Here is a 25,995-nt window from a genome sequence, read left to right as displayed (position 1 = left end):
GGGAATCACAAGTGGCTCGTTTCATCTTTATCTTGAGGTGTTTTGGCGGATTTCATGTCATTTAGCTAGCTAGCTAACCAGCAACTGTTACGAAGTATTTGAGAGATAACAAGGGCTCATTGTGCAACTTAATTTTTTTCAATCAACATTGGAGACTAAATATAGTTTACATGTTGTCAACAATCTAAGCCAACCCCGTTGCCCCATAGCTGTGCACCTTCAGTTTTGTTGCAGCATCTCAAGCCTCTAAAATAGAACCAGGTTCTGTTCAAATAGAACCATGTTCTGTTCCAATAGAACCACGTTCTTGTCCAATAGTTGGGTTCAAATAGAACCACGTTCTGGTCCAATAGTTCTGTTTCAATAGAACCACGTTCTGGTCCAATACTTCTGTTCTGTTCAAATAGAACCACGTTCTGGTCCATTAGTTCGGTTCAAATAGAACCACGTTCTGGTCCATTAGTTCGGTTCAAATAGAACCACGTTCTGGTCCATTAGTTCGGTTCAAATAGAACCACGTTCTGGTCCAATAGTTCAGTTCCAATAGAACCACGTTCTGGTCCAATAGTTCAGTTCCAATAGAACCACGTTCTATTTTAGCCCCTGGCAACGCAAATCTCTGTTGACGTACGCGAGCAGTTTGGATGAAATGATTGAATAATGTATGTGTATAAGTATTTTGCAACGTGACATGTTTGGTGAGCAGTTAAGACTGTACTGCTGTGATGGGAGACAAACAAATGAAAACTCCATCCCACAGAAAACAGGCTGGCATTTCAAGCAGCCTTTTCAAAACAGCTCTTACTCTAAAATAACATTGTCATAATTTCCTTCATTCCACAGTATCATTCCAACCTCATAGTGTGGAAGTATATATAATAAAAAAAATATCTATTTTTGACTGAACTGGGCCTTTAAACGAGATTAACGTCTTTAGAGCGGCTATCTAATTTACTAAACTAACGACAACAGCCTCGCCTGTAGAGATTAGTTTGTATCTGGGATTTGACCATCAGGACTGGACTCTCAGATTGGCAAACTATCCAATCTAAGAAAAGATCAGGAGCGTAATGTAACTAACCAGATTATCCTGATCATCCTAACCTTTCCTGACCCATGAACAGCTTTAAGGTACAATTACCAGCTTAAACCGGGTTACTTTAGAGCCATGTTTTGCTGTACAAACTACAAACCAAATGGAGGAGAAAAAAAAGGCACAAAAAAAATCATTGTTTATTCTTTCAAAGACATTTGTTAATAAACACCAGTTAAATAGCCCTGTACAGAATTAGTGTGTCGTGTGGTTTAGTGTTGTTGTGTTTGACAGTGTTTCAGTGTTGTCACAAGACTGAAACATTGAGTTGAAAGTAGTCCGTCACAGGACCTTGAGTGAGCTGAAAGCCATGGCCTGAGAAACAGATGTTCAGATTAAACTCCTAATATCAGTGGAAAGTTAGCGATTAGTTACAGAGAACTGCCCGTATTTACAAAGCGTCTCACAGTAGGAGTGCTGATCTCAGATCAGATCCTCTCTGTCCATGTAGTTCTTATTCACTACAATCTAAAAGGCTACACTGATCCTAGATCAGCACTCCTACTCAGTTGCTTTATGAATACAAACCCTGACCTATAAATGATAGAAAAGCATCTTAGATGTGAGAGGAGAGAGGAGGAGGTAGGAGAGGAGGAGAGAGGAGGAGGTAGGAGAGGAGGAGAGAGGAGGTAGTAGAGGAGGAGAGGGGAGGAGAGAGGAGGAGGTAGTAGAGGAGGAGAGAGAAGGAGGTAGGAGAGGAGGTAGTAGAGGAGGAGAGGGGAGGAGAGAGGAGGAGGAGGAGGTAGTAGAGGAGGAGAGAAGGAGGTAGTAGTAGAGGAGGAGAGAAGGAGGTAGGAAAGGAGGAGAGGAGAGAGGAGGAGAGAGGAGAGTAGGAGAGGAGGAGGTAGTAGAGGAGGAGAGGGGAGAGGAGAGAGGAGGAGGTAGAGGAGGAGGTAGTAGAGGAGGAGAGGGGAGGAGAGAGGAGAGGGGAGGAGAGAGGAGGAGGTAGTAGAGGAGGAGAGGGGAGGAGAGAGGGGGAGGTAGTAGAGGAGGAGAGAAGGAGGTAGGAGAGGAGGTAGTAGAGGAGGAGAGGGGAGGAGAGAGGAGGAGGTAGTAGAGGAGGAGAGAAGGAGGTAGTAGTAGAGGAGGAGAGAAGGAGGTAGTAGAGGAGGAGAGTGGAGGAGAGAGGAGGAGGTAGTAGAGGAGGAGAGAGGAGGAGGTAGTAGAGGAGGAGAGGGGAAGAGAGAGGAGAGGGGAGGAGAGTAGGAGAGAGGAGGAGGTAGTGGAGGAGAGAGGAGGAGGAGAGGAGGAGGTAGGAGAGGAGGAGAGAGGAGGAGGTAGGAGAGAGGAGGAGAGAAGGAGGAAAGAAGGAGGTAGGAGAGGAGGAGAGAGGAAGAGGTAGGAGAGGAGGAGAGAGGAGGAGGTAGGAGAGAGGAGGAGAGAAGGAGGAGAGAAGGAGGTAGGAGAGGAGGAGAGAGGAGGAGGAGGTAGGAGAGAAGGAGAGAGGAGGAGGAGGTAGGAGAGGAGGAGAGAGGAAGAGGTAGGCGAGGAGGAGAGAGGAGGAGTTAGGAGAGGAGGAGGAGAGAGGCTACTAATGAAGGACGAGGTAGGAGAGGAGGAGATGAGGAGGTAGGAGAGGAGGAGAGAAGGAGGAGAGAGGAGGTAGGAGAGGAGGAGGAGAGAGGCTACTAATGAAGGAGAAGGTAGGAGAGGAGGAGATGAGGAGGTAGGAGGAGGAGTAAAGGAGGAGAGAGGAGGAGAGAGGAGTTGGGGGAGGAGGAGAGAGGAGGTAGGAGAGGAGGAGAGAAGGCAGTAGGAGAGAAGGAGGTAGGAGAGGAGGAGAGAGGCTACTAATGAAGGACGAGGTAGGCTCCAGGTCCTATATTCACAAAGCGTAGGAGTGCTGATCTCAGATCAGATCCTCTCTGTCAATGTAGTTCTTATTCACTACAATCTAAAAGGATAAACTGATCCTAGATCAGCATCTTGACTCTAATATGTTTTTTTAACGATGTCCCTATCAACTTGAACGCCCTACAATGGGAACCATTTGACACCACTTCCTGTTGACGGCAGCACCGATCAACTGTTTTGAGTGACGCACGGTATTCTCCAGTATTAATATTCAGTGATCAGGTCAGTCGGCTGATGGTTATGACACTCGTTTCCTCTTGTCCTCTACGTAATGATGGGGTCTCCGTAAGCACAGCTCTTCTCTATGGCCAGGTTGTACCAGTTACCTTTCCCTCCTTTATAAGCACTGGTTACGATCCTCGCCCAGCCGTACTCTCCCTGCAGAAACACAAAACAAAACACCGTCACCCTCCATGTTTACATCATAGATGTATAGATGAGTACAAGACACAGTTGATCTATAAAATCATCCAAAACAGGAACAACAGAAAGGGAAGCTCAGACACCACATGACCAACAGTATGTAGACACCTGCTCGTCGAACATCGCATTCCAAAATCATGGGCATTAATATGGAGTTGTTTCCCCCTTTGCTGCTATAACAGGCTCCACTCTTCTGGGAAGGCCTTCCACTAGATGTTGGAACATTGCTGCTATAATAGCCTCCACTCTTCTGGGAAGGTTTTCCACTAGATGTTGGAACATTGCTGCGGGGACTTGCTTCCATTCAGCCACAAGAGCGTCAGTGAGGTCGGGCTCTGATGTTGGGAGATTAGGACTGGCTCGCAGTCGGCGTTCCAATTCATCCCAAAGGTGTTCGATGGGATTGAGGTCAGGGCTCTGTGCAGGCCATTCAAATCCCTTCACACTGATCTCAACAAACCATTTCTGTAGGAACCTCACTTTGTGCACGGGGGCATTGTTCATGCTGAAACAGGAAAGAGCCTTCCCCAAACTGTTGCCACAAAGTTGGATTCACAGAATCGTCTAGAATGTAATTGTATGCTGTAGCGTTAATATTTCACTTGAACTAAGGGGCCTAGCCTGAACCAGGAAAAACAGCCCCAGACCACTATTCCTCCTCCACCAAACTTTACAGGCACTATGCATTGTGGCAGGTAGCGTGCTCCAAACTCAAACCCAGATTTGTCCGTCGGACTGCCAGATGGTGAAGCGTGATTCATCACTCCAGAGAACGTGTTTCCACTGCCCCAGAGTCCAATGGCGGTGAGCTTTACACCACTCCGGCCGATACTTGGCATTGCGCATGGTGATTTTAGGCTTGTGTGCGGCTGCTCGTCCATGGAAACGCATTTCATGAAGCTCCCGACGAATAGTTCTTGTGCTGGCGTTGCTTCCAGTAGCAGTTTGGAACTCGGTAGTGAGTGTTGCAACCAAGGACAGACGTCATTGTTAAGTTTCTTTGACATTCCGAGGCTGAACTACAACCTTCTATAGCCGAGGAGACAAAACATTTTTGACTTTACTTGGGGAGTAATATAACTCTGTCTATCAATTGATGAAAACAAATCAAGTCAAATTTTACGTTTATGTTTGGGATGAGTTGGACCGCAGAGTGAAGGAAAAGCAGCCAACAAGTGCTCAGCATATGTGGGATCTCCTTCTAGACTGTTGCCTCTGGAGAGTCCTGCGGTAGCAGGCAGTGCAGTTGCTGTACCAGGCGGTAATACAGCCCAACAGGATGCTCTCAATTGTGCATCTGTAAAAGTCTGTGGGGGTTTTAGGGGCCAAGCCAAATTTCTTCAGCCTCCTGAGGTTGTCTGTGTGGACCATTTGATGAGTTGGAGTCTTGCGTGGCCACGCAGTCATGGGTGAACAGGGACTACAGAAGGGGGCTGATCATGCACCCTTGTGGGGCCCCTGTGTTGAGGATCAGCGAAGTGGAGATGTTGTTTCCTACCTTCACCACCTGGGGTGGCCCGACAGGAAGTCTAGGATCCAGTTTCACAGGGCAGGGTTCAGAGCCAGGGCCCTGAGCTGAATGATGAGCTTGGAGGGTACTATGGTGTTAAATGCTGAGCTGTAGTCAATGGACAGCATTCTAACATTGGCATTCCTCTTGTCCAGATGGGGTAGGGCGGTGTGATGGCGATTGCATCATCTGTGGATCTATTGGGGCGGTAAGCAAATTGAAGTGGGTCTAGGGTGTCAGGTAAGGTGGAGGTGATATGATCCTTGACTAGTCTCTCAAAGCACTTCATGATGACAGAAGTGAGTGCTATGGGGCGATAATCATTTAGTTCAGTTACCTTTGCTTTCTTGGGTACAGGAACAATTGTGGCCATCTTGGAGCAAGTGGGGAAAACAGACTGGGATAGGGAGAGATTGAATATGTCCGTAAACACACCAGCCAGCTAGTCTGTGCATGCCCTGAGGATGCGGCTAGGGATGCCGTCTGGGCCTGAAACCTTGCGATGGTTAACACGTTGAAATGTCTTGATCACGTCGGCCACGGAGAAGGAGAGCGCACAGTCTTTGGTAGCGGGCCGAGTCAGTGGCACTGTGTTATCCTCAAAGCGGGCGAAGAAGGTGTTTAGCTTGTCTGGAAGCAAGACCTCAGTGTTCAATGCCTTCTTGGCATTTCGAAAAGTTGAGTAGCAGTGGTCCAATGTTATTCCAGAGCGAGTACTACAGTCAATGTGTTGGTAGAACAGGTGCCTTTAATACAGGTAATGAGTGGAGGACAGAGGAGCCTCTTAAAGAAGAAGTTACAGGTCTGTGAGAGCCAGAAATCTTGCTTGTTTGTAGGTGACCAAAGACTTATTTTCCACCATAATTTGCAAATAAATTCATTAAAAGTCCTACGTGATTTTCTGGATTTTTTTTCTCATTTTGTCAGTCATAGTTGAAGTGTACCTATGATGAAAATTACAGGCCTCTCTCATCTTTTAAGTGGGAGAACTTGCACAATTGGTGGCTGACTAAATACTTTTTTGCCCCACTGTATGTGGTTTCCAGTTTGCATAGTCCAGTGTAGTTCTTTGAGGGCTGCCATGGTATCGGCTTGAGGGGGAATAGACACGGCTGTGACTATAACCAAAGAGAATTCTCTTGGGAGGTAATACGGTCGACATTTGATTATGAGGTATTCTTGGTCGGGTGAACAAAAGGACTCTGTACGTCACAGTCACACCATGAGTAGTTAATCATGAAACATACACCCCGCCTTTCTTCTTCTCAGAGAGTTCTTTATTCCTGTCTGTGTGATGTTCTAAGAACCCAGCTGGCTGTATGGACGGGGACAGTATATCCAGAGTTCTTTATTCCTGTCTGTGTGATGTACTGAGAACCCAGCTGGCTGTATGGACGGCGACAGAAGAACAGAGTATGTTACAGTCCCTGATGTCTCTCTGGAAGGAGATCCTCGCCCTGAGCTCGTCTACTTTATTGTCCAGGGACTGAACATTAGCGAGTAATATACTCGGAAGCGGTGGATGGTGTGCACGCCTCCTGAGTCGGACTAGAAGTCCACTCCGAATACCTCTTCTCTCCTCCAGCGGAGTCTTGGAGCTTCTGAAATAAGTTCAATTTCCCCGAAGGGGTACGAACAAAGGATCCACTCCTCCGGTGGTGTTATGGAGCACAAACTGCACTTACTGCAAAGTTGCTTAGGAGCTAGAAGCAGAGCTGCCATGACTGCCGGCACCGTCTCGGCACCGTCTCGCTTAAGCAATTCACTTTCTGTACAATAGAACACGTTTAAACCCAGACATCTTTTCTGGAACGTTGAAAGTCACTGAGCTCTTCAGTAAGACCATTCTACTGCCAGGGTTTGTCTATGGAGATTGCATGGCTGTGTGCTCAAAATTATATACCTGTCAGCAACGGGTGAGGCTGAAATAGCCCGAATCCACTAATTTGAAGGGGAGTCCACATACTTTTGTACATATTGTGTATGTTGTCCAGTCTTTCAATGAGTAAATATTCCATACAAGTCAAATAATGAATGTATTGTACAAGCGAGACTAACCCAAGGCTCTCCCCAGGAGTTGCGGACCACCCAGTACTCCGTCCCGTCCTCCGCCACCCCCCAGCCTGCTACTGAGATGATATGGTTCATTAGAGACAAGGGGTGGAACTCGGCAAACACACCACCACGATACGCCTCCAGGCCCTTCGTAGCCATCACACCGCAGCTGAGGAGAGGACGGAACAACAGCCACAATGTGAGAATGAGGTTTATCAAAAGCAAGAACACAAGATGTTACAAAGGACATTTTACTACGTGTATTACATGTACAGATTGCTAACGTTATACATTTCAACACTCAAGGCTAAAAAAAGGGCATTTTGTTGATATCAAAAATATTGTATCATTTTGAGAATCAAAATGGGAAAATCCTATTTTCTACTTCTTGATTTTTTAAATTATTATTTAAAAAAAAAAACTTTTACTTGTGATTTTGTTCTTCAGACGTTCAAATGTTAACATGACGAACCAAAGAACACAGATTTCACCTGATTGGCCCGTTGGTGTATATCTCAGCCTTCATCTGGTTTCGTCCTGACACCTCCCCGTAGTCTCCTACCTTCCACAGGGTGTAGTTCTGCACCACAGCACACGCATCAGAGGAACAGGTCCCACACTGGTTGAACAGCTCACACTCTGTAGAACATAGAGCTCACTGGTTGAACAGCTCACACTCTGTAGAACAGAGCTCACTGGTTGAACAGCTCACACTCTGTAGAACATAGAGCTCACTGGTTGAACAGCTCACACTCTGTAGAACATGGAGCTCACTGGTTGAACAGCTCACACTCTGTAGAACATAGAGCTCACTGGTTGAACAGCTCACACTCTGTAGAACATGGAGCTCACTGGATGAACAGCTCACACTCTGTAGAACATAGAGCTCACTGGTTGAACAGCTCGCTCACTGGTTGAACAGCTCACACTCTGTAGAACATAGAGCTCACTGGTTGAACAGCTCACACTCTGTAGAACATGGAGCTCACTGGTTGAACAGCTCACACTCTGTAGAACAGAGCTCACTGGTTGAACAGCTCACACTCTGTAGAACATAGAGCTCACTGGTTGAACAGCTCACACTATGTAGAACAGAGCTCACTGGTTGAACTGCTCACACTCTGTAGAACATGGAGCTCACTGGTTGAACAGCTCACACTCTGTAGAACATAGAGCTCACTGGTTGAACAGCTCACACTCTGTAGAACAGAGCTCACTGGTTGAACAGCTCACACTCTGTAGAACATAGAGCTCACTGGTTGAACAGCTCACACTCTGTAGAACATGGAGCTCACTGGTTGAACAGCTCACACTCTGTAGAACAGAGCTCACTGGTTGAACAGCTCACACTCTGTAGAACATAGAGCTCACTGGTTGAACAGCTCACACTCTGTTGAACATAGAGCTCACTGGTTGAACAGCTCACACTCTGTAGAACATAGAGCTCACTGGTTGAACAGCTCACACTCTGTAGAACAAAGAGCTCACTGGTTGAACAGCTCACACTCTGTAGAACATAGAGCTCACTGGTTGAACAGCTCACACTCTGTAGAACATAGAGCTCACTGGTTGAACAGCTCACACTCTGTAGAACATAGAGACCACAAGAGTGAGTGATGGAAAGTGTATTTGTGAATGGAAATGATGCACATGGATGAGTGACGATGCTGTGAGACAAAATTCAAATGTAACAATCCCATGCACCCTATCCCCCATAGTGCACTGCTTTAAACTAGCGCGTACAGAAAAATAGTTAGAAAAACTAATCTCTTATCACCCAAATCAGGTGTTATGAGGAACTAGCACAAATCAAAACAAGACGCAGGATAAAAACCTAAATGTTAAAAGCCATGTTATAGAGGCCCTACTTTGGTTCTTAGCCTGATAGTTGTTGCACGTCTCGTCGGGGATGCCCTTCTGGTGAGCGTATTGGTACACCCCTGTGTGGTCTCCTCCGTAGCAGGACCCAGCATGGCCACAGTCTATCACGTTCTGGACAGACAGATAGGCTGATGGCCACGTACCACCACGCTTGATGTTGATACGGTCTGGGGGGGGGGGGGACAACAACAAACGTCAACAAATGTATTGATATGATAGAGGCTTGACTGTAAATAAGTTTATTAGATCACTTTTATCTCAATGTTAGCCTGTAAAAATATAATACAGAGTGACATTTGTAACAATAATGACAGCTTGGGATTTGTTACATTGTAACAAGTTAATAGTTCACGTTAAGTTCATTGTTACAATGTTGTTACATTGTAACTAGTTAATAATTCACGTTAAGTTCATTGTTACATTGTAACAAGTTAGTGAGTTATATCAGTCCAGAAATGGTCAAATGTGTATTATTGGCAACAATGTGGAGGAGAAATTACCGGCAATTGCACTGCTAGATCCCATGGCCCAGCACGAGCCGCAGTACTGTGGAATGTGTTGGTTCCTCGTGATGCTGGCATAGTTTTTCCCCTCAATGTTTCTCCAGTCCCAAACTGCTGGCAGCTCAGATACATTAAGGTATTCATGTGGTCTGGGATATGTCCTGGGAAATGACAAGAACAAACAGCTCAGACACATTAAGGTATTCATGTGGTCTGGGATATGTCCTGAACAAACAGCTCAGATACATTAAGGTATTCATGTGGTCTGGGATATGTCCTGAACAAACAGCTCAGACACATTAAGGTGTTCATGTGGTCGGGGATATGTCCTGGGAAATGACAAGAACAAACAGCTCAGACACATTAAGGTATTCATGTGGTCTGGGATATGTCCTGGGATATGTCCTGAACAAACAGCTCAGACACATTAAGGTGTTCATGTGGTCTGGGATATGTCCAGAACAACAGCATGTATCTCCATTTCCTGCACTATTTATGGAGATACAGATTCAAGGTTATACAGCAGGTTATAGTTATACAGCAGGTTATAGTTATACAGCAGGTTATACAGCAGATTATACAGCAGGTTATACAGCAGGTTATAGTTATACAGCAGGTTATACAGCAGGTTATAGTTATACAGCAGGTTATACAGCAGGTTATACAGCAGGTTATACAGCAGGTTATACAGCAGGTTATACAGCAGGTTATACAGCAGGTTATACAGCAGGTTATAGTTATACAGCAGGTTATACAGCAGGTTATACAGCAGGTTATAGTTATACAGCAGGTTATACAGCAGGTTATACAGCAGGTTATACAGCAGGTTATAGTTATACAGCAGGTTATACAGCAGGTTATACAGCAGGTTATACAGCAGGTTATACAGCAGGCTATACAGCAGGCTATACAGCAGGTTATAGTTATACAGCAGGTTATACAGCAGGCTATACAGCAGGTTATACAGCAGGTTATAGTTATACAGCAGGTTATACAGCAGGTTATACAGCAGGCTATACAGCAGGTTATAGTTATACAGCAGGTTATAAAACAGGCTATACAGCAGGTTATACAGCAGGTTATACAGCAGGTTATACAGCAGGTTATACAGCAGGTTATACAGCAGGTTATACAGCAGGTTATAAAACAGGCTATACAGCAGGTTATAGTTATACAGCAGGTTATACAGCAGGTTATAAAACAGGCTATACAGCAGGTTATAGTTATACAGCGGGTTATACAGCAGGTTATACAGCAGGTTATACAGCAGGTTATACAGCAGGTTATAGTTATACAGCAGGTTATACAGCAGGTTATAGTTATACAGCAGGTTATACAGCAGGTTATACAGCAGGTTATACAGCAGGTTATACAGCAGGTTATAGTTATACAGCAGGTTATACAGCAGGTTATACAGCAGGTTATACAGCAGGTTATACAGCAGGTTATACAGCAGGTTATACAGCAGGTTATAGTTATACAGCAGGTTATACAGCAGGTTATAAAACAGGCTATACAGCAGGTTATACAGCAGGTTATAAAACAGGCTATACAGCAGGTTATAGTTATACAGCAGGTTATACAGCAGGTTATAAAACAGGCTATACAGCAGGTTATAGTTATACAGCAGGTTATACAGCAGGTTATACAGCAGGTTATACAGCAGGTTATACAGCAGGTTATAAAACAGGCTATACAGCAGGTTATAGTTATACAGCAGGTTATAGTTATACAGCAGGTTATACAGCAGGTTATAGTTATACAGCAGGTTATAGTTATACAGCAGGTTATACAGCAGGTTATAAAACAGGCTATACAGCAGGTTATACAGCAGGCTATACAGCAGGCTATACAGCAGGTTATACAGCAGGTTATAAAACAGGCTATACAGCAGGTTATAGTTATACAGCAGGTTATAAAACAGGCTATACAGCAGGTTATAGTTATACAGCAGGTTATAAAACAGGCTATACAGCAGGTTATAGTTAGACAGCAGGTTGTACAGCAGGCTATACAGCAGGTTATACAGCAGGTTATACAGCAGGTTATACAGAAGGTTATAGTTATACAGCGGGCTATACAGCAGGTTATAGTTATACAGCAGGTTATACAGCAGGCTATACAGCAGGTTATACAGCAGGTTATACAGAAGGTTATAGTTATACAGCGGGCTATACAGCAGGTTATAGTTATACAGCAAGTTATACAGCAGGCTATACAGCAGGTTATACAGCAGGCTATACAGCAGGTTATACAGCAGGTTATACAGCAGGTTATACAGAAGGTTATAGTTATACAGCGGGCTATACAGCAGGTTATAGTTATACAGCAGGTTATACAGCAGGCTATACAGCAGGTTATACAGCAGGTTATACAGAAGGTTATAGTTATACAGCGGGCTATACAGCAGGTTATAGTTATACAGCAGGTTATACAGCAGGCTATACAGCAGGTTATACAGCAGGCTATACAGCAGGTTATACAGCAGGTTATACAGCAGGTTATAGTTATACAGCAGGTTATAGTTATACAGCAGGTTATACAGCAGGTTATAGTTATACAGCAGGTTATAAAACAGGCTATACAGCAGGTTATAGTTATACAGCAGGTTATACAGCAGGTTATAAAACAGGCTATACAGCAGGTTATAGTTATACAGCAGGCTATAGTTATACAGCAGGTTATAAAACAGGCTATACAGCAGGTTATAGTTATACAGCAGGTTATACAGCAGGTTATAAAACAGGCTATACAGCAGGTTATACAGCAGGTTATAGTTATACAGCAGGTTATACAGCAGGTTATACAGCAGGTTATAAAACAGGCTATACAGCAGGTTATACAGCAGGTTATAGTTATACAGCAGGTTATAAAACAGGCTATACAGCAGGTTATACAGCAGGTTATAGTTATACAGCAGGTTATACAGCAGGTTATAGTTATACAGCAGGTTATACAGCAGGTTATACAGCAGGTTATAAAACAGGCTATACAGCAGGTTATACAGCAGGTTATAGTTATACAGCAGGTTATACAGCAGGTTATAAAACAGGCTATACAGCAGGCTATACAGCAGGTTATACAGCAGGCTATACAGCAGGTTATAAAACAGGCTATACAGCAGGTTATAGTTATACAGCAGGTTATAAAACAGGCTATACAGCAGGTTATAGTTATACAGCAGGCTATACAGCAGGCTATACAGCAGGTTATACAGCAGGCTATACAGCAGGTTATAAAACAGGCTATACAGCAGGTTATAGTTATACAGCAGGTTATACAGCAGGCTATACAGCAGGTTATAAAACAGGCTATACAGCAGGTTATAGTTATACAGCAGGTTGTACAGCAGGCTATACAGCAGGTTATACAGCAGGTTATACAGCAGGCTATACAGCAGGTTATAGTTATACAGCAGGCTATACAGCAGGCTATACAGCAGGTTATAGTTATACAGCAGGTTATACAGCAGGTTATAGTTATACAGCAGGCTATACAGCAGGTTATAGTTATACAGCAGGTTATACAGCAGGCTATACAGCAGGTTATAGTTATACAGCAGGCTATACAGCAGGCTATACAGCAGGTTATACAGCAGGTTATACTGCAGGTTATACAGCAGGTTATAGTTATAGAGCAGGTTATAGTTATACAGCAGGTTATACAGCAGGTTATACAGCAGGTTATAAAACAGGCTATACAGCAGGTTATAGTTATACAGCAGGTTATACAGCAGGTTATAAAACAGGCTATACAGCAGGTTATAGTTATACAGCAGGCTATACAGCAGGTTATAGTTATACAGCAGGCTGTACAGCAGGTTATACAGCAGGTTATACAGCAGGTTATACAGCAGGTTATACAGCAGGTTATAGTTATACAGCAGGTTATACAGCAGGCTATACAGCAGGTTATAGTTATACAGCAGGCTATACAGCAGGCTATACAGCAGGTTATAGTTATACAGCAGGCTATACAGCAGGCTATACAGCAGGTTATAGTTAGACAGCAGGTTGTACAGCAGGCTATACAGCAGGTTATACAGCAGGTTATACAGCAGGCTATACAGCAGGTTACAGTTATACAGCGGGCTATACAGCAGGTTATAGTTATACAGCAGGTTATACAGCAGGCTATACAGCAGGTTATACAGCAGGTTATACAGCAGGCTATACAGCAGGTTACAGTTATACAGCGGGCTATACAGCAGGTTATAGTTATACAGCAGGTTATACAGCAGGCTATACAGCAGGTTATACAGCAGGTTATACAGCAGGCTATACAGCAGGTTACAGTTATACAGCGGGCTATACAGCAGGTTATAGTTATACAGCAGGCTATACAGCAGGTTATACAGCAGGTTATACAGAAGGTTATAGTTATACAGCGGGCTATACAGCAGGTTATAGTTATACAGCAGGTTATACAGCAGGCTATACAGCAGGTTATACAGCAGGTTATAGTTATACAGCAGGCTATACAGCAGGCTATACAGCAGGTTATAGTTATACAGCAGGCTATACAGCAGGTTATAGTTATACAGCGGGCTATACAGCAGGTCATAGTTATACAGCAGGTTATACAGCAGGCTATACAGCAGGTTATACAGCAGGCTATACAGCAGGTTATACAGCAGGTTATAGTTATACAGCAGGTTATACAGCAGGTTATACAGCAGGTTATACAGAAGGTTATACAGAAGGTTATAGTTATACAGCAGGTTATACAGCAGGTTATACAGCAGGTTATACAGCAGGTTATACAGCAGGTTATACAGCAGGCTATACAGCAGGCTTAACAAAGTACATTCTCGTAGAAGCACATAGCAAAGTTATATCTATGAAAATGAAATGTACTATGAAAATGAAAATGTACTTCCTTCCTGAGTGTTTTTGTGCTGCTGGGATGGTGTGAATAAAACTAGTCTGCATTACACACTGCAATGGATATTCCAACCCTGATCCCCAGCCTGCTCTGCTCTTCCTGATAAAAACGTTGTTTTTTTTTGTGTGCTCCTTATTAACCAATGACTGTGCTGCCTAGGTCTACAGTGGTAGTTCAGGAGGAGAGTCAAAGGTTTCTTCTGAAAATAATGTTTGATTAGGCCTAGTCCCAAAACATGCACTTGGGTTATTGAGTTATTGACCTCACATTAAGACAGATTCTAGTAACTGACATTGTGGTTCTGAAACTTGAAGCAGCAGCAGCCACAATCAATCGGAAATGGACAGCTCACGGTGCTGAAAGTAGGCAAATTCCAGTAGGTACAATTAATTTGAAACCATCTTCATTTTAATTAGACTCTACTAACAACAAGAGGGCTTTGTGTTTGAGCCTCTGTCTTCCTATTTAAGAAAGAAGAGTTGGTCCTACCTGTTAGACAGACATTAGGCTATAAGCTGCTATATCCATAGATTTGTAGGTAATTTCCTCCACCCACCATACACTCTTTAAATAGCCTTCCTCTGTGTCAGTGAAGGGCTGTTAAGTTAAAACCAGGACTAGATGTGGACACCTGTTCGTAGAACATCTCATTCCAAAATCATGGGCATTAATATGGAGTTGGTCCAACCCTTTGCTGCTATAACAGCCTCCACTCTTCTGGGAAGGCTTTCCACTAGATGTTGGAACATTGCTGCTATAACAGCCTCCACTCTTCTGGGAAGGCTTTCCACTTGATGTTGGAACATTGCTGCTATAACAGCCTCCACTCTTCTGGGAAGGTTTTCCACTAGATGTTGGAACATTGCTGCTATAACAGCCTCCACTCTTCTGGGAAGGCCTTCCACTAGATGTTGGAACATTGCTGCTATAACAGCCTCCACTCTTCTGGGAAGGCTTTCCACTAGATGTTGGAACATTGCTGCTATAATAGCCTCCACTCTTCTGGGAAGGCTTTCCACTAGATGTTGGAACATTGCTGCTATAACAGCCTCCACTCTTCTGGGAAGGCTTTCCACTAGATGTTGGAACATTGCTGCTATAACAGCCTCCACTCTTCTGGGAAGGCTTTCCACTAGATGTTGGAACATTGCTGCTATAACAGCCTCCACTCTTCTGGGAAGGCTTTCCACTAGATGTTGGAACATTGCTGCTATAACAGCCTCCACTCTTCTGGGAAGGCTTTCCACTAGATGTTGGAACATTGCTGCTATAACAGCCTCCACTCTTCTGGGAAGGCTTTCCACTAGATGTTGGAACATTGCTGTTATAACAGCCTCCACTCTTCTGGGAAGGCTTTCCACTAGATGTTGGAACATTGCTGCAGGGACTTGCTTCCATTCAGCCACAAGAGCATTAGTGAGGTCGGGCACTGATGTTGGGGGTGATTAGGCCTGGCTCACAGTCAGCGTTCCAATTCATCCCAAAAGTGTTCGATGGGGTTGAGGTCAGGGCTCTGTGCAGGCCATTCAATGGTCTTCCACACTGATCTCGACAAACCATTTCAGTATGGACCTCGCTTTGTGCACGGGGGCATTGTCATGCTGAAACAGGACAGGGCCTGTCAATCCACTCATTTGAAGGGGTGTCCACATACTGCTGTATTATATAGTGAAGCTGGGAAAGACTCCGATGACTCCGATGCATAAGGGAATATCATTGTTTAGTTTATTTGACATTGAGGCTGAACTACAGCCTTCGATAGCTGAGGAGACAAAAAAATGGACTTTGCTTGGGAAGTAATCGAAATCTGTCACTATCAATTGATTAAGCCATTAACTTTCTGTCCAATAGAAGATGTTTAAACCCAGACAGCTTTTAGGGAAACACTTGTGACCTTCTCTCATTGGGTTAAACCACAGAAGAAGAATAGCCAGCAGTTCATTAAAGCTTACGTTTTTTGGTAGGCCTACTCTGTCTGGGGTGGAAAGGTAGGCCTACTCTGTCTGGGGTGGAAAGGTAGGTCCTACTCTGTCTGGGGTGGAAAGGTAGGCCCTACTCTGTCTGGGGTGGAAAGGTAGGCCCTACTCTGTCTGGGGTGGAAAGGTAGGCCCTACTCTGTCTGGGGTGGAAAGGTAGGTCCTACTCTGTCTGAGGTGGAAAGGTAGGTCTTCTCTGTCTGGGGTGGAAAGGTAGGCCCTACTCTGTCTGGGGTGGAAAGGTAGGCCCTACTCTGTCTGGGGTGGGAAGGTAGGCCTACTCTGTCTGGGGTGGAAAGGTAGGCCCTACTCTGTCTGGGGTGGAAAGGTAGGCCCTACTCTGTCTGGGGTGGAAAGGTAGGTCTACTCTGTCTGGGGTGGAAAGGTAGGTCTACTCTGTCTGGGGTGGAAAGGTAGGCCCTACTCTGTCTGGGGTGGAAAGGTAGGTCTACTCTGTCTGGGGTGGAAAGGTAGGTCTACTCTGTCTGGGGTGGAAAGGTAGGCCCTACTCTGTCTGGGGTGGAAAGGTAGGTCTACTCTGTCTGGGGTGGAAAGGTAGGCCCTACTCTGTCTGGGGTGGAAAGGTAGGCCCTACTCTGTCTGGGGTGGAAAGGTAGGTCTACTCTGTCTGGGGTGGAAAGGTAGGCCTACTCTGTCTGGGGTGGAAAGGTAGGCCTACTCTGTCTGGGGAGGAAAGGTAGGCCCTACTCTGTGTGGGGTGGAAAGGTAGGCCCTACTCTGTCTGGGGTGGAAAGGTAAGCCCTACTCTGTCTGGGGTGGAAAGGTAGGTCTACTCTGTCTGGGGTGGAAAGGTAGAGGGGTGGAAAGGTAGGTCTACTCTGTCTGGGGTGGAAAGGTAGAGGGGTGGAAAGGTAGGTCTACTCTGTCTGGGGTGGAAAGGTAGGTTCTACTCTGTCTGGGGTGGAAAGGTAGGCCTACTCTGTCTGGGGTGGAAAGGTAGGTCCTACTCTGTCTGGGGTGGAAAGGTAGGTCCTACTCTGTCTGGGGTGGAAAGGTAGATCTACTCTGTCTGGGGTGGAAAGGTAGGCCTACTCTGTCTGGGGTGGAAAGGTAGGTCCTACTCTGTCTGGGGTGGAAAGGTAGGTCCTACTCTGTCTGGGGTGGAAAGGTAGGTCTACTCTGTCTGGGGAGGAAAGGTAGGCCTACTCTGTGTGGGGTGGAAAGGTAGGCCCTACTCTGTCTGGGGTGGAAAGGTAAGCCCTACTCTGTCTGGGGTGGAAAGGTAGGTCTACTCTGTCTGGGGTGGAAAGGTAGAGGGGTGGAAAGGTAGGTCTACTCTGTCTGGGGTGGAAAGGTAGGTTCTACTCTGTCTGGGGTGGAAAGGTAGGCCTACTCTGTCTGGGGTGGAAAGGTAGGTCCTACTCTGTCTGGGGTGGAAAGGTAGGTCCTACTCTGTCTGGGGTGGAAAGGTAGATCTACTCTGTCTGGGGTGGAAAGGTAGGCCTACTCTGTCTGGGGTGGAAAGGTAGGTCCTACTCTGTCTGGGGTGGAAAGGTAGGTCCTACTCTGTCTGGGGTGGAAAGGTAGGTCTACTCTGTCTGGGGAGGAAAGGTAGGCCTACTCTGTGTGGGGTGGAAAGGTAGGCCCTACTCTGTCTGGGGTGGAAAGGTAAGCCCTACTCTGTCTGGGGTGGAAAGGTAGGTCTACTCTGTCTGGGGTGGAAAGGTAGAGGGGTGGAAAGGTAGGTCTACTCTGTCTGGGGTGGAAAGGTAGAGGGGTGGAAAGGTAGGTCTACTCTGTCTGGGGTGGAAAGGTAGGTTCTACTCTGTCTGGGGTGGAAAGGTAGGTCCACTCTGTCTGGGGTGGAAAGGTAGGTCCTACTCTGTCTGGGGTGGAAAGGTAGGTCATACTCTGTCTGGGGTGGAAAGGTAGGTCTACTCTGTGTGGGGTGGAAAGGTAGGTCTACTCTGTCTGGGGTGGAAAGGTAGGTCTACTCTGTCTGGGGTGGAAAGGTAGGCCTACTCTGTCTGGGGTGGAAAGGTAGGTCTACTCTGTCTGGGGTGGAAAGGTAGGTCCTACTCTGTCTGGGGTGGAAAGGTAGGTTCTACTCTGTCTGGGGTGGAAAGGTAGGCGCTACTCTGTCTGGGGTGGAAAGGTAGGTCCTACTCTGTCTGGGGTGGAAAGGTAGGTCTACTCTGTCTGGGGTGGAAAGGTAGGTCTACTCTGTCTGGGGTGGAAAGGTAGGTCTACTCTGTCTGGGGTGGAAAGGTAGGTCTACTCTGTCTGGGGTGGAAAGGTAGGTCCTACTCTGTCTGGGGTGGAAAGGTAGGTTCTACTCTGTCTGGGGTGGAAAGGTAGGCGCTACTCTGTCTGGGGTGGAAAGGTAGGTCTACTCTGTCTGGGGTGGAAAGGTAGGACCTGCTCTGTCTGGGGTAGAAAGGTAGGCCCTACTCTGTCTGGGGTGGAAAGGTAGGTCCTACTCTGTCTGGGGTGGAAAGGTAGGTCTACTCTGTCTGGGGTGGAAAGGTAGGTCTACTCTGTCTGGGGTGGAAAGGTAGGTCTACTCTGTCTGGGGTGGAAAGGTAGGACCTGCTCTGTCTGGGGTAGAAAGGTAGGCCTACTCTGTCTGGGGTGGAAAGGTAGGTCCTACTCTGTCTGGGGTGGAAAGGTAGGTCTACTCTGTCTGGGGTGGAAAGGTAGGTATTCTCTGTCTGGGGTGGAAAGGTAGGCCCTACTCTGTCTGGGGTGGAAAGGTAGGCCCTACTCTGTCTGGGGTGGAAAGGTAGGTATTCTCTGTCTGGGGTGGAAAGGTAGGCCTACTCTGTCTGTGGTGAAAAGGTAGGTCTACTCTGTCTGGGGTGGAAAGGTAGGTCTACTCTGTCTGGGGTGGAAAGGTAGGCCCTACTCTGTCTGGGGTGGAAAGGTAGGTATTCTCTGTCTGGGGTGGAAAGGTAGGCCTACTCTGTCTGTGGTGAAAAGGTAGGTCTACTCTGTCTGGGGTGGAAAGGTAGGTCTACTCTGTCTGGGGTGGAAAGGTAGGTATTCTCTGTCTGGGGTGGAAAGGTAGGTCTACTCTGTCTGGGGTGAAAAGGCAGGTCTACTCTGTCTGGGGTGGAAAGGTAGGCCCTACTCTGTCTGGGGTGGAAAGGTAGGTCCTACTCTGTCTGGGGTGGAAAGGTAGGTCTACTCTGTCTGGGGTGGAAAGGTAGGTCTACTCTGTCTGGGGTGAAAAGGCAGGTCTACTCTGTCTGGGGTGGAAAGGTAGGTCTACTCTGTCTGGGGTGGAAAGGTAGGTCTACTCTGTCTGGGGTGAAAAGGCAGGTCTACTCTGTCTGGGGTGGAAAGGTAGGTCTACTCTGTCTGGGGTGGAAAGGTAGGTCTACTCTGTCTGGGGTGGAAAGGTAGGTCCTACTCTGTCTGGGGTGGAAAGGTAGGTCCTACTCTGTCTGGGGTGGAAAGGTAGGCCCTACTCTGTCTGGGGTGGAAAGGTAGGTCTACTCTGTCTGGGGTGGAAAGGTAGGTCTACTCTGTCTGGGGTGGAAAGGTAGGTCTACTCTGTCTGGGGTGGAAAGGTAGGTCTACTCTGTCTGGGGTGGAAAGGTAGGTCTACTCTGTCTGGGGTGGAAAGGTAGGTCCTACTCTGTCTGGGGTGGAAAGGTAGGTCTACTCTGTCTGGGGTGGAAAGGTAGGCCTACTCTGTCTGGGGTGGAAAGGTAGGTCTACTCTGTCTGGGGTGGAAAGGTAGGTCCTACTCTGTCTGGGGTGGAAAGGTAGGTCTACTCTGTCTGGGGTGGAAAGGTAGGTCTACTCTGTCTGGGGTGGAAAGGTAGGTCTACTCTGTCTGGGGTGGAAAGGTAGGCCCTACTCTGTCTGGGGTGGAAAGGTAGGCGCTACTCTGTCTGGGGTGGAAAGGTAGGCCTACTCTGTCTGGGGTGGAAAGGTAGGTCTACTCTGTCTGGGGTGGAAAGGTAGGTCTACTCTGTCTGGGGTGGAAAGGTAGGTCTACTCTGTCTGGGGTGGAAAGGTAGGTCTACTCTGTCTGGGGTGGAAAGGTAGGACCTACTCTGTCTGGGGTGGAAAGGTAAGCCTACTCTGTCTGGGGTGGAAAGGTAGGCCTACTCTGTCTGGGGTGGAAAGGTAGGCCTACTCTGTCTGGGGTGGAAAGGTAGACCTACTCTGTCTGGGGTGGAAAGGTAGGCCCTACTCTGTCTGGGGTGGAAAGGTAGACCTACTCTGTCTGGGGTGGAAAGGTAGGCCCTACTCTGTCTGGGGTGGAAAGGTAGGCCCTACTCTGTCTGGGGTGGAAAGGTAGGCCCTACTCTGTCTGGGGTGGAAAGGTAGGCCCTACTCTGTCTGGGGTGGAAAGGTAGGCGCTACTCTGTCTGGGGTGGAAAGGTAGGTCTACTCTGTCTGGGGTGGAAAGGTAGGTCTACTCTGTCTGGGGTGGAAAGGTAGGTCCTACTCTGTCTGGGGTGGAAAGGTAGGCCTACTCTGTCTGGGGTGGAAAGGTAGGCCCTACTCTGTCTGGGGTGGAAAGGTAGGCCCTACTCTGTCTGGGGTGGAAAGGTAGGTCCTACTCTGTCTGTGGTGGAAAGGTAGGCCCTACTCTGTCTGGGGTGGAAAGGTAGGTCTACTCTGTCTGGGGTGGAAAGGTAGACCTACTCTGTCTGGGGTGGAAAGGTAGGTCCTACTCTGTCTGGGGTGGAAAGGTAGGCCCTACTTTTGAAAGTACCATGCTCAGATTCCTAATGACGTCTCAGATAAAATTATTTTCAAACAGGGACAGTTTTGTTTCAAACAAGACACAGTGATTTGGCATTGGAGAAACAGGATAAGATGAACACATAGGCCCATCTCTCGGTCCATTCTTAGCCTGGAATTGAGGTAATTTGTATGGTATTCAAATGTATTCTGCTAATATGTTAAATTATGTAGACTTGCAAGAAATGTACATAAAAGGCAAATTTTTTCTTGGATCTGCAAATACGATGATTTTACTATAAAGATCTTTCCACTCCTAGTCTTGTCCTCTGCGGTCTGTGAACCCACAACCCTCTGGCCAGCAGCCCTGTGCACGATCAAAAGTCCTGCTTGGTAATGATTACAAGAGGAAGAACAGTTTACAAAATGGCATATCTAAGGCTCTGCTCTGTCCAAGAAGTGAGGATAAACGGTAGACATGTTATCCACTTCCTGTTTTAATTATTATTATTATGAGTATAGGGGAGGGTCACTTTTCTTATATATTTTTTTCAAGCGTTCAGGTCGTTTGCTGAAACAAAAATTTAAAAACGCAACATGCGCCAATTTCACCGATTTTACTGAGTTACAGTTCATATAATGAATTCATTTGGCCCTAATCTATGGATTTCACATAACTGGGCAGGCACGCAGCCATTGGTGGGCCTGGGAAGGCCCAGCCAATTAGAAATCATTTTCCCCCACAAAAAGGGCTTTATTACAGACCGAAAAACTGGCGTGGCTGGTCTCAGACGAGCAGGTGAAGAAGCAGGAAGTGGAGGTCCAGGGACCTCATTTATACATGTTGCCTACGAACAGAAGTCGTTGGTAAACTTATGCTGCGTGCGATCCTTTCTAAGCAAAGTGTGTGATTTATCAATTTGTACTTATACTTGAGAATGTGTGTAAATTGAAGCACACCTCTCGACCCTGCGTACGCACACCACCTTGTGGGTGAAAAGCCAAACTGCATAGTGAAATACCATCCACCAAAATAGAGAAAGGATTGACATACTGGACCAAATAATAATAAAACTATGAAGAAAAAATATAATACATGAATAGTTTATTCATGTATTTACTTTATATATTTTATTTATTTTAAAACTACTATTAGTTTTCTATCGAATTCTATAAACATGAAACACCATTTAAGCCTAATTTAATAATAAAAGTGAATTAGAAAGAGAGTGGTATGTAAAGTTGGATGAAATTGAGTTAAACCTGTTAAATGATATAAAAAGGCAACACTGAGGCATTGTGACTTGGTGGAGGATCTGGCACAAGCTGCATTGTGACTTGGTGGAGGATCTGACACAAGCTGCATTGTGACTTGGTGGAGGATCTGACACAAGCTGCATTGTGACTTGGTGGAGGATCTGACACAAGCTGCATTGTGACTTGGTGGAGGATCTGACACAAGCTGCATTGTGACTTGGTGGAGGATCTGACACAAGCTGCGTTGTGACTTGGTGGAGGATCTGACACAAGCTGCATTGTGACTTGGTGCAGGATCTGACACAAGCTGCATTGTGACTTGGTGGAGGATCTGACACAAGCTGCGTTGTGACTTGGTGGAGGATCTGACACAAGCTGCGTTGTGACTTGGTGGAGGATCTGACACAAGCTGCATTGTGACTTGGTGGAGGATCTGACACAAGCTGCATTGTGACTTGGTGGAGGATCTGACACAAGCTGCATTGTGACTTGGTGGAGGATCTGACACAAGCTGCATTGTGACTTGGTGGAGGATCTGACACAAGCTGCGTTGTGACTTGGTGGAGGATCTGACACAAGCTGCGTTGTGACTTGGTGGAGGATCTGACACAAGCTGCATTGTGACTTGGTGGAGGATCTGACACAAGCTGCATTGTGACTTGGTGGAGGATCTGACACAAGCTGCATTGTGACTTGGTGGAGGATCTGACACAAGCTGCACTGTGACTTGGTGGAGGATCTGACACAAGCTGCATTGTGACTTGGTGGAGGATCTGACACAAGCTGCATTGTGACTTGGTGGAGGATCTGACACAAGCTGCATTGTGACTTGGTGGAGGATCTGACACAAGCTGCATTGTGACTTGGTGCAGGATCTGACACAAGCTGCATTGTGACTTGGTGGAGGATCTGACACAAGCTGCATTGTGACTTGGTGGAGGATCTGACACAAGCTGCATTGTGACTTGGTGGAGGATCTGACACAAGCTGCATTGTGACTTGGTGCAGGATCTGACACAAGCTGCATTGTGACTTGGTGCAGGATCTGACACAAGCTGCATTGTGACTTGGTGCAGGATCTGACACAAGCTGCATTGTGACTTGGTGCAGGATCTGACACAAGCTGCATTGTGACTTGGTGGAGGATCTGACACAAGCTGCATTGTGACTTGGTGCAGGATCTGACACAAGCTGCATTGTGACTTGGTGCAGGATCTGACACAAGCTGCATTGTGACTTGGTGCAGGATCTGACACAAGCTGCATTGTGACTTGGTGCAGGATCTGACACAAGCTGCATTGTGACTTGGTGCAGGATCTGACACAAGCTGCATTGTGACTTGGTGCAGGATCTGACACAAGCTGCATTGTGACTTGGTGCAGGATCTGACACAGCTGCATTGTGACTTGGTGGAGGATCTAACACAAGCATATACATATTTATTTATTTCTGTGATCTATAACTTCAGCTCATGAAACATGGGACCAACACCTTACATTTTGCAGTTATATTTTTGTTCAGTGTATATTTTGCTAAAGGGATGGCCATTCATTTTAATTGAATGGGTCCGATTTTCTCAATGTAACTCTTACTATAAATAACATTCACTCCCTTGTGTAACTTCACAGTAGTCGACTGGGAAAATCTTTGCGGTGATTTTCTTCTACAAATATCTCTGATCAACGACCACTTACTTGACAGATGTAGGTCTACCGTCCCGGATAGGTTTGTAGCATGCGCCTAACGTACTCAGGAAATCGCTGTCCGCTGCTTCCAAAATAAACAATACGTTGGACAAAAATGACAACAAAAACACTGTGACAGCTGACGCCATGTTGCTGTACTTCTTCTTCGTTCATATGTTTAATGCGCGTCTATGCTGTAAAGGCGAACGGGTGCCACCTAGCGTCACGGCTTGTAAATAATCTTATTCCGGTGTTATTTCTGTGCTATTACCGTTCAGTAGACTTTTACACTGTTCATTGTGCACAGTGGTGTAAAGGACTTAAGTAAAAATAATTTAACGTACTACTTAAATCGTTTTTTGGGGTATATGCACTTTATATTACTATTTATATTTATTGACTGATTTTACTTTTTACTTCACTACTTTCCTAATTAAAATTATGTACTTTTTACTTAATACATTTTCCCTGACACCCAAAAGTACTCGTTACGTTTTGAATGCTTAGCAGGACAGGAAAATGGTCCAATTCACACACTTATGAAGAGAACATCACTGGTCATCCCTACTGCCTCTGATCTGGAGGACTCACTAAACAGAGAACATCCCTGGTCATCCCTACTTCCTCTGATCTGGAGGACTCACTAAACAGAGAACATCCCTGGTCATCTCTTCTAGACTCTGATCTGGAGGGCTCACTAAACAGAGAACATCCCTGGTCATCCCTACTGCCTCTGATTTGGAGGACTCACTAAACAGAGAACATCCCTGGTCATCCCTACTGCCTCTGATCTGGAGGACTCACTAAACAGAGAACATCCCTGGTCATCCCTACTGCCTCTGATCTGGAGGACTCACTAAACAGAGAACATCCCTGGTCATCCCTACTGTCTCTGATCTGGAGGACTCACTAAACAGAGAACATCCCTGGTCATCCCTACTGTCTCTGATCTGGAGGACTCACTAAACAGAGAACATCCCTGGTCATCTCTACTGCCTCTGATCTGGAGGACTCACTAAACAGAGAACATCCCTGGTCCATCCCTACTGCCTCTGATCTGGTGGACCCACTAAACAGAGAACATCCCTGGTCATCCCTACTAGCTCTGATCTGGAGGACTCACTAAACAAAGAACATCCCTGGTCATCCCTACTGTCTCTGATCTGGAGGACTCACTAAACAGAGAACATCCCTGGTCATCCCTACTGTCTCTGATCTGGAGGACTCACTAAACAGAGAACATCCCTGGTCATCCCTACTAGCCTCTGATCTGGAGGACTCACTAAACAGAGAACATCCCTGGTCATCCCTACTAGCCTCTGATCTGGAGGACTCACTAAACAGAGAACATCCCTGGTCATCCCTACTAGCCTCTGATCTGGAGGACTCACTAAACAGAGAACATCCCTGGTCATCCCTACTAGTCTCTGATCTGGAGGACTCACTAAACAGAGAACATCCCTGGTCCTCCCTACTGCCTCTGATCTGGAGGACTCACTAAACAGAGAACATCCCTGGTCATCCCTACTAGCCTCTGATCTGGAGGACTCACTAAACCCAAGTGCTTTATTTGTAAATGATGTCTGAGTGTTGGAGTGTGCCCAGTGTGCCCCTGGCTATCCATAAATATATACATTAACAAGTAAAGGGTGCAGACTGGTTTGGAAATGATTTATACTTTTACTTTTGATACTTATATTTAAAACCAAATACTTTTAGATAAGTAGTATTTTACCGGGTGACTTTCCCTTTTGTAGTATGGAAGGTATCTTATCATTTACTCAAGTATGCCCTTTTGTATGAAGGTATCTTATCATTTACTCAAGTATGCCCTTTTGTATGAAGGTATCTTATCATTTACTCAAGTATGCCCTTTTGTATGAAGGTATCTTATCATTTACTCAAGTATGCCCTTTTGTATGAAGGTATCTTATCATTTACTCAAGTATGCCCTTTTGTATGAAGGTATCTTATCATTTACTCAAGTATGCCCTTTTGTATGAAGGTATCTTATCATTTACTCAAGTATGCCCTTTTGTATGAAGGTATCTTATCATTTACTCAAGTATGCCCTTTTGTATGAAGGTATCTTATCATTTACTCAAGTATGCCCTTTTGTATGAAGGTATCTTATCATTTACTCAAGTATGCCCTTTTGTATGAAGGTATCTTATCATTTACTCAAGTATGCCCTTTTGTATGAAGGTATCTT

General features: G+C 45.8%; 1 protein-coding gene across 2 annotated transcripts; it reads right to left on the bottom strand.

Moving 5' to 3' along the window:
• Positions 1-1,220: 1,220 nt before the first annotated feature.
• LOC110510807 (cathepsin Z) lies at positions 1,221-25,195 on the bottom strand. 2 transcript variants are annotated; one of them, XM_036986671.2, is made up of 6 exons: positions 23,793-25,195; positions 9,317-9,480; positions 8,804-8,983; positions 7,427-7,574; positions 6,939-7,104; positions 1,221-3,325 (listed from the first exon to the last, which is right to left on the bottom strand). In XM_036986671.2, exons 1-6 carry the CDS (start codon positions 23,930-23,932, stop codon positions 3,212-3,214), a joined length of 912 nt encoding a protein of 303 aa, XP_036842566.2. In that variant the 5' UTR covers positions 23,933-25,195; the 3' UTR covers positions 1,221-3,211. The 2 variants fall into 2 exon arrangements, with proteins under 2 accessions (XP_036842566.2, XP_090039072.1); XM_090182946.1 differs by lacking the exons at positions 1,221-3,325; positions 6,939-7,104; positions 7,427-7,574 and adding an exon at positions 8,431-8,520.
• Between the last annotated feature and the right edge of the window lie 800 nt (positions 25,196-25,995).

Source organism: Oncorhynchus mykiss, chromosome 8 (assembly GCF_057628025.1).
Source record: "Oncorhynchus mykiss isolate SJ-2025 chromosome 8, ASM5762802v1, whole genome shotgun sequence".
Classification (NCBI taxonomy): domain Eukaryota; kingdom Metazoa; phylum Chordata; class Actinopteri; order Salmoniformes; family Salmonidae; genus Oncorhynchus; species Oncorhynchus mykiss.
Note: the sequence above shows the minus strand (reverse complement) of the source record. Positions and strands in the feature narration are given on the sequence as shown.

Excerpts from the sequence above, each read along its gene's own strand:
- LOC110510807 (XM_036986671.2), bottom strand. The coding sequence starts at position 23,932 with ATGGCGTCAGCTGTCACAGTGTTTTTGTTGTCATTTTTGTCCAACGTA. Across the intron at positions 7,105-7,426 it reads TACACCAACGGGCCAATCAG|CTGCGGTGTGATGGCTACGA; the intron begins GTGAAATCTGTG and ends TCCTCTCCTCAG. Across the intron at positions 3,326-6,938 it reads ACTCCTGGGGAGAGCCTTGG|GGAGAGTACGGCTGGGCGAG; the intron begins GTTAGTCTCGCT and ends GTGTTTCTGCAG.